The 8,162-nt window shown below is 37.8% G+C and overlaps 2 protein-coding genes across 2 annotated transcripts; both read right to left on the bottom strand.

Annotated features, from left to right (window-relative positions):
* Nucleotides 1–20: 20 nt before the first annotated feature.
* Nucleotides 21–1,828, bottom strand: LOC120134307 (F-box protein At3g07870-like). Its single transcript, XM_039150750.1, has 2 exons — nucleotides 1,301–1,828; nucleotides 21–710 (listed from the first exon to the last, which is right to left on the bottom strand). Exons 1-2 carry the CDS (start codon nucleotides 1,826–1,828, stop codon nucleotides 21–23), a joined length of 1,218 nt encoding a protein of 405 aa, XP_039006681.1.
* A 293-nt stretch (nucleotides 1,829–2,121) lies between these two features.
* LOC120133865 (beta-glucuronosyltransferase GlcAT14A-like) lies at nucleotides 2,122–5,379 on the bottom strand. Its single transcript, XM_039150363.1, has 4 exons — nucleotides 4,723–5,379; nucleotides 3,020–3,095; nucleotides 2,816–2,931; nucleotides 2,122–2,699 (listed from the first exon to the last, which is right to left on the bottom strand). Exons 1-4 carry the CDS (start codon nucleotides 5,204–5,206, stop codon nucleotides 2,185–2,187), a joined length of 1,191 nt encoding a protein of 396 aa, XP_039006294.1. The 5' UTR covers nucleotides 5,207–5,379; the 3' UTR covers nucleotides 2,122–2,184.
* Nucleotides 5,380–8,162: the final 2,783 nt, after the last annotated feature.

Below are 8,162 nucleotides of genomic sequence, written 5' to 3'. Positions count from 1 at the left end.
AAGCTTGTGAAAACATAGAATCAATTGTGAAGCCAATTCAAGCTTCCCACATGAATAACTATTTTGAAGCGATTAGGCATTTCTGGAAACGTAAACTCCTTGAATGTTCCATCCCGTGGATCATAAACAACAAGTGCTTTTCTTTTGAACTCCAACAAGATCTCGCCACTTTTCAACACACACAGAAATCGAACAAACCGGTTAGGTCTGAAATAAGCACTGAACTGGATGATCTCTTGCTGCATCAATGTCGGAGGCAAGCAATAAGCTCCAATGCTGAACTCCTTGATCCAAGACTCTTTCACACTGTATTCCTTCATAATCCAAATCTCCAATCGTTCGCCGTAATTATCGTGAAACGCGATTGCCGAGAGACAACCTCGTACAACCATAAGTTGACGGAAACACTTGTCTGAACCGCAACAACAATCAGGCTTCGGTATCTCCCGGAATCGCTCGGTGTCGAGATCGAACGATATAAGCAAGGTAGCCGTGGTGTTCTTGTTAGGCGTGGAAAGCCAATGGAATCTCCCATGGACCAAAGCTTTGGGTTTCGAAAGAATAAAACGATACGGTATTGTTCCTAGATTTCTCCAACAAGGACTTCCGATGGTAAATATCTGAACCTCCGATAAAGTTGAAGATGTTGATGTAGGTATAGTACTTGAGTAGACTTTTCTCAATTGTCTTCGAAATACTATCTGAATTATCTGTAAATAGTTGACACTGTTGGTAAATTTACTTAAAAACTAGACATTACACTAACATGATAAATAAATGAATAAATCGAAAAGGAACAAAATATTATGTCGTCGTGAATCATTGTTTTAATCGCTGCAGTGAACAAGGTCTACGAGGTTAACATATACTCAAAGAAATTATACACTCGAAGTTTGAAGTAGACGGTAATGATATTATTTTTCTCAAAAGTCAAAATTTCTAAAAGAAAGCAAAAATCTTTAAAAACAAGAGAAAACATAGAGAGAAAATGAATTTATGACAGTTGTATTAACAGATGTTATAGCAACCTAAATTAATGTTGGAACGTTGTAAATTATAACAACAATTTAAAATTTTAAAAAGATAATAAGTGTCGTACGTGTGTTAACATATGTTAACACGTATACAAACCGATCGGACGGCGGTGACGCACGTATGTAAGAGTGTTGTCTCTCATCTAAAATAATTTCTCTTCCTAATTTAGGATTACATGCTTTACGCTCTTTAATATTACCAACAGCTATTGTTAATAATATGAAATAACATATCTAATGTCAAAAGATACGTGCATGTACATCACCTTGTATTCCTTTGTGGTTTGATGAAATCCGAACACCAAATGCCCCACTAGCGATGGGTACTTGACCAATTTGGGGAGCTCGATGTAAAGCCCGGTAAAAGGGTTGCAAATGAATATCCTTCGTGATGAATCGTGCATGCAAAGCAACCCATTGCATGAATCTATCAAGCACATGGGATTAGTAGAAGAATTAATGGCGGGGAGCTTCTTCGAGGTCACTTTGCCTTCACTGTTATCGAAGAAATCTATGAAGTAGCGTTGGTCGGGGATAGGCCAGTTGCTTTCCAAGATGAAGCTCGGATCATTGCCGGCAGCCTCATCCAAGTGCTTGCTAATGAGAAATGGATCATGTATGAGGATTCGCCAGGGTCGGCAGACCAGCTTTAAACTCAACAAAGATGTGAAGGGAAGCCTGGATAGTATATTGACGACTACTTCCTGAGGAAGACCAGGCATCGTCATGTTATCTGCTGACTGGCCGCCTTCAAAAATCAAAAGTCTGCTCTCTTTCATGGTTGTTTCTTCCATGATTATCAAAGACAGGAAATGAATACATATGTGTATGTGTATTTATATACACACTTTAGGCGATCAAAACAAAGTAAATGATGTTGAAAAGGAAATAATATGATGAAGAGAAGGTGACAAATGATGAAGAAATGGTTCCTCCACGGCAAGTTGTGATTGTGACATTCTAATGCGTGTTTCTCTATAGCTTTTAACTATTTATAATATTCACGTACGACAATGATTTCTTCCTCAAAAAGTTCAATGGAAAATTCTCTTGTTTTCCCCTCAGATATCATATATCATACAGAGTCCCCCCCCCCCCCCCCGGTAAAAGTCGTACGAAAAGTCGATGCACAGAGTCTCGTCACACACCTTCATGTGCACTGATCAGATTGCGAATTCCAGTCGTCGAGAAGGTTTATCATAGTTTCCTCAAGCTTCCTTGCTTGTGGTCCGGGCTTCAAGATATTTACATCACCCCATTGTGAGCAAGAATCTACCCACCAGCTTTTCCGGCCAGTACACCATGCCCCTGGGGCAGCTCGGTTTCGCCCTCGCTTGAGGATCTTTTTGTCAACCATGTCCAACAGAGGATCATCCTTTTGAAATGGTCTTGCAAATGCTGCTCCGCTTGCAGCCATTTGATCATAATCAGAAATGTTGAGAAAGTGGGGTTCCGTCTTCGGGGGACTGTCCCAGATCATATATCGTAAATCACCGTTTACAGTAGTGTTCTTGAACTCCGGTGAATTGCAAATGACAGAATGGAAATAACTTTCTTCAGATAACATAACATTGTTGAAATACATCAGAAGGGTTCGGGGTAGATTATCCCAGCCAAAAAGACAAAATTGCAGAAAGGATCTGCTTAAGACAACCCACGGGGAACCTGCGATTCAGTACCAAACTGTAGATGAGAGTAGCATTGCTAGAGAAATGAAATCATGTATATATGTAATTAGTTTCAGAAAAAGTTCAAGCAACAATATGGATTGTAGACTTTGCCTGTGAATACTTTAAAAGCCTCAGGCATTGGTCGTTTCTGCGTAGCATGAAAAATTTTGGTCCTCCTAGCTAGGTAAAGCCCTGGGTCAACCACAATAGGCTCGAGCCGTTGTTCTCTGCATAAAACGGAACCGATACAATTAGCTTTAATTATTCATGTGCAGCAGAAGGACCTATAGATCTTATAAAAAGGATTTTGCCTACGCTTTCCACCCAAGGTCACTATTATGATCAAGAAAATTTAGGTCCCTTCTAACCGAGGAGAACACGTAGGACAAATCTGAGATACGAAACAAAACCAATAAAAAAGAAGGGTTACAATAGATACAATTAAGAACAATAGAAGCATAAGTGTGAAAATACAAGGTAGCATTATGAAGGGGGGAAACGCATAGTGCGCAGGCAAATGATGTGCACGGGTAGATTGAGATCCGGAGAGAGAAATAATGGGAAGACTATGGATAAGAGGACTTTATAGCCTAGTAGCATTAGGAACTAATCCTTCGTATTTTCCATTTCATTCAGTCTAAAGCATCTCGGTAGCAGAAATGTTATTCAATATTTTCAATATACCCTATCTACAATGAAGTAGAAATAAACAGAAATTAATTAAGTTTAAAACAAAATTCCGGATATCGGTTTCAACCTGAGCTGTCTAGTTGCAAAACTGTTACTGTGTCCAGACTCTGCACCCAAGCATGATAAAATAAGTAAAGAGCATCAGAACTCATAGCACTTTCAGCTCCAAAAACTCACACACACATATTTTCATTAGTTCGTTACGAGAATTCATCTCACCACAGTAACAAAGGATAGTAAGCCATTTTCTTTCATTCTAGCATACTAAACCTTAAAATACTTAACAACCAAACAATCTTTTAATAATTGGGCAGACGTCCACTGGCAGCAAGAACTGTAGACGCAGGTCGCAGAGCACCTTGCAGAAAAATCAGTATCAGTAAGGTCTCTATAGAAGTTCCATCCAGAAAAGCAAATGATATGATTTTCAGCGGCCTCGGGTTGTAATGGTATGAGGAAAATGGCACTTCATCTAAATGCCAAAGTGTATTAGCTAAAGGATCTAACTTCATACGTAAAACAACAAATAATCACAGAACTGATGCACCAATAATAATGCCGGGATGTCTCTGAAACAAGCCTCAAAAGTGAAACATAGGGGATGCATCACTACTCTAACAATGTAACATATCTTAACAGGTGGAAATTTGGTCCAAAAGTTGCTTCCCTTCACTAAACTAAATGTTTCACCAATTCGCTGCAGATTTAGACCCAAAAACGGAGATGTCCGACTGAAACCTCATGAATCATCAATATAAATCTGCTCAAGACACTCATACGACATATATAACATACTACTTAACCATTAAGTTCCCAATTTGATACTGAGCGAGTATGCAGAATCAAATTTGTCATCTGCTTGATAGCTTTCTAAGTTTCATTTTTGCATAATTAAAACCGCCTCAAAATATAGATTGCTAACTAGGCGAATGCATGCTTTCATCCAGAAAATTTTCTTTAGTCACTAGTCAGCTATAAAGCCTACATTTTAAGTAAAATATAACTTGACAACAAGTAATGGCAAAAGAATTCTTGGAATTATGACAACTTAAATGGAACTAGAAACTAGTCCAAAACATGATCAAGATCGACAATTTTCCTTTAGTGGTGTACAACATTCCTGAATCAAATCCCAAATTTAGACAGTGAGAAACACTCTAAGCTCGGAAAGAATGCACTAAACTTTCTATACCGAACCAATGCAAATCATTGAAATTTTCAAGAACTAGTAATTTCTCAAAATAAGAAAATCTTAATTCTCTACTCCATACAAAAAGAAAACAATTTAAGTCAAAAAACAAAGGAACAAACGAACTGAAGCTGCTTACCATCCTGTGTAACCAAGGGATAATCCAAAGCACTCAGAGCAATAAACCAATCCCAGCCACGATCAAGCTTCATCAACATAGCAGCAGCACGCAACGTGGCGGCAATATGTGTAGAACCCATAGATGAAAACCTATCAGGCTTCCCTATAACATCCACATTCTCAAAGCTCCTAATAGCAGGCACGGATTTCAAAGCCAAATCCAAGCTATACCTTTCCACATCAGAGGCGTCAGCTCCAAGTTGCAACAAGTATCGATTCTTCGGATGATAGACAGCAAGCAAAAGCCTAAAGATCCGATCTTTATCACCTTTACCACCATATAAATAATACCCAAAAGCCGGTGGATAGTGAAGGCCATTCTGGACGGGTGAAGGGAAAGGTCTAAGGGAGCTGAAAACAGAGATTGAGTAAAGTAATAGAAGGAGAATGGAGAATAGTGTTATTGAAAAGAGAATGAAAAGCCATTTCTTTTCAGCTCCCATAACAAAATAAAATGATTTAAGCTATTCAAAGAATTGTGCTTTTTTGGTAAGTTTTGATTCAAAGGTTGAATTTTTAGCACAAGGTGTATTGAATATTGATTATCAAAGGAGGAATCTGGTTTTTGAATATGTTTTAGGAAATGGGTAGTTCACCATTGATTTCATAAGACTTAACACCATTGTTTTTTTTTTTTTTGGATAATTATCTTAACACTATTGTTGGTCATAAACTCTCGAGCAAAATGTCAATAAAAATTAGGATAAAGTATATAAATAGTCTCTAAACTTTTAAGATGTTTGCATTTTGATCACCCAACTTTTGAAATTTTTAATACAATCATTAAACTTTTAGTTTGTTTTTAATAGTCTCTCCGTTAGTTTGTGTTAACGTGACACTTAACCCTCTAAATCCTCTTCTTATTCTTTTTCTTCAAATCTGTGCAACCCTGTTCACTACCAGACTTTGACATCTGAAGAAGCAGTGATTTTCTCTACAACATATGACCATTTTTTAGGAAATTCTCCTCATCCTCAATGAAGGGAATAGAGGCCCACTTAAAAAATCGGTAAGCTTAAGACGAACTTGGCTAGTAACAGTCTCAGACAACTTTCTCCTGTCACATAAATTCAACCGACTAAAAGGAACGACGACCTCACTCTATCCCGAGGATCTCGATAAACCACTATTTAACCTACAAACCTTTCTTGAAATCTCCTCATTGGAATGATATGCAAAGCTATTACTAGGGAACAACTTGCCTCCATTCCTTTTTGCTCTAGGCTCAACCTCAAGCAATAACACAGTGCAATTATGCTCCACAAGTCTCATTGAACCAGAATTTCAAACATCAGTGCCCATAAAATGGGGTCATCCTCAATTCCTAATGGACCAAGCTCTTGAGGAATTATTCTGTTGGGAAATAAACAGAGAACGAGTAATTTCCCTATAACCAGATTAGTGAGAATGCGAAATAAAAGCGGAAAAATAATACCCGAAATTGATAACAGAGTTCAGCCAATTTTTCTTACGTCTCCGGATTGCTGCAGATCTTTTACTAAAAGAGAAAATTTACAGGTGTTTACAAAACACTCACTACTCACAGAAAGCTCTCTAGAATTGGGAGAAAGAAATGATTTTCAATTTTGGGATTGTTTTGAAGCTAAATGAGCTAGAGTATTTATAGTTGAAGCTTAAGGACTTAATCTTGTAAATACCCTAAAGTCTAGGGATTAATTATGATGATCCCATTATCATTTTTCAACAAACATCTACCAAACTTTGAAAAACTATTTTTCAAAGAAATATTTACCAAACTTTGAAAACCATTTTCAAAAAAAACATTTACCAAACTTTGAAAATCATTTTTTCAAAGTTGGTTGTCAAACTTTGAACTTAACTTTTAACAATACTTTCAACAATCTCCCACTTGAAGACTTATTTTAATCTGTCTTCACACCTCGATCAATGCAGCAGCATTTCTGGTCCTGTTATTCTAGCATGTCAACTGAAGTTGAACACAACTTCAGCTGAACACAACTTCAGTTTGTCAGTGGTCACCGTCTTTGTCAACATGTCTGCCAGATTTTGAGCTCCACTAATTTTTTCAAGCTTCAAAATCCCATCTTCCAGAAGAGACCGGATAAAATGATATCTCAATTGTATGTGCTTTGTCCTGGAATGAAAAGACGAATTCTTTGCTAAATGAATAGCACTTTGACTATCCCAATACAAGACATTGTTTTCTTGTTTCTTGCCTAACTCTTCCAAGAAACTTTGGAGCTAAACCATCTCCTTGTTGGCTTCCGTAACAGCGACATATTCTGCTTCAGTTGTGGAGAGAGCAACTATCTTCTGTAGTTGAGAAACCCAACTCACTGCAGTACCTCCTAGAGTATAGACATACCCTGTAGTGCTCCTTCTGATGTCAATATTTCCAGCTAAGTCAGCATCTACATAGCATGTCAGTATCGTATCTCCACCTTTGAAACAAAGTGCTTTGTTTGTAGTACCCCACAGATATATGAGGATCCATTTGACAGCTTCCCAGTGTAGTTTTCCCGGATTATTCATGTACCTGCTAATAGCTCCCATTGTTTGAGCAATATCTGGTATGGTACAAACCATGACATACATTAGACTTCCAATTGTTGAGGCATACGACACCTTCACCATGTGTGCACGTTCTTCCTCCGTCTTTGGTGATTGTTCTTTGGAGAGTCTAAAATGAACACCTAAAGGTGTACTTACTGGTTTAACATCTTGCATGTTGAACCTGTAGAGTACTTTGTTGATGTACTCAGCCTGTGATAACATCAAAGTCCCCGACTTTGTGTCTCTCTTGATCCTCATCCCATAAATCTGCTTTGCAGCGCCCAGATCTTTCATAGCAAACTACTTCGATAATTTTTGCTTCAAGTTTATAATCTCTTGCATGTTTGAGCCTGCAACGAGCATGTCATCAACATACAACAATAAAATAATGAAGTTGTTATCGAACCTTTTGACGTAGCAACAATGATTGGCTTAGCATCTGGTAAAACCACTATTACTTATGAAGTTATCGAACTTCTTGTACTACTGTCTAGGAGCTTGTTTTAAACCATACAAGCTCTTCTTCAACCTACATACCAGGTTTTTCTTGTCTGCCTCTATGAAGCCTTCTGACTGCCTCATATAGATTTCTTCCTCCAAATCACCATGAAGGAAAGTTGTCTTTACATCTAAGTGCTCAAGATGTAAATTCTCTGCAGCTACAATTTTCAACACCAGTCTGATTGTAGACAATTTTACGACTGGAGAGAAAATTTCATTGTAGTCAATACATTCTTTTTGCTGAAAGCCTTTGAAAACCAATCTTGCTTTGTAGTGTTTGCTCCCATCGTTCTCTTCTTTGATCCTGTAAATCCACTTGTTATGGAGAGCTTTATTGTCTGGTGGTAATTCAACTAATTCCCA

This window comes from Hibiscus syriacus, unplaced genomic scaffold (assembly GCF_006381635.1).
Source record: "Hibiscus syriacus cultivar Baekdansim isolate YM2019G1 unplaced genomic scaffold, ASM638163v2 tig00110597_pilon, whole genome shotgun sequence".
Taxonomy (NCBI): domain Eukaryota; kingdom Viridiplantae; phylum Streptophyta; class Magnoliopsida; order Malvales; family Malvaceae; genus Hibiscus; species Hibiscus syriacus.
The sequence above is the reverse complement of the archived record's forward strand: the minus strand, read 5'-3'. Positions and strand labels throughout refer to the sequence as shown.

Excerpts from the sequence above, each read along its gene's own strand:
- LOC120133865 (XM_039150363.1), bottom strand. The coding sequence starts at position 5,206 with ATGGGAGCTGAAAAGAAATGGCTTTTCATTCTCTTTTCAATAACACTA. Across the intron at positions 3,096-4,722 it reads TCCCTTGGTTACACAGGATG|ATTTGTCCTACGTGTTCTCC; the intron begins GTAAGCAGCTTC and ends TTCGTATCTCAG. Across the intron at positions 2,932-3,019 it reads AGTGACCTTGGGTGGAAAGC|AGAACAACGGCTCGAGCCTA; the intron begins GTAGGCAAAATC and ends CGTTTTATGCAG.
- LOC120134307 (XM_039150750.1), bottom strand. The coding sequence starts at position 1,828 with ATGGAAGAAACAACCATGAAAGAGAGCAGACTTTTGATTTTTGAAGGC. Across the intron at positions 711-1,300 it reads AAACCACAAAGGAATACAAG|ATAATTCAGATAGTATTTCG; the intron begins GTGATGTACATG and ends AACTATTTACAG.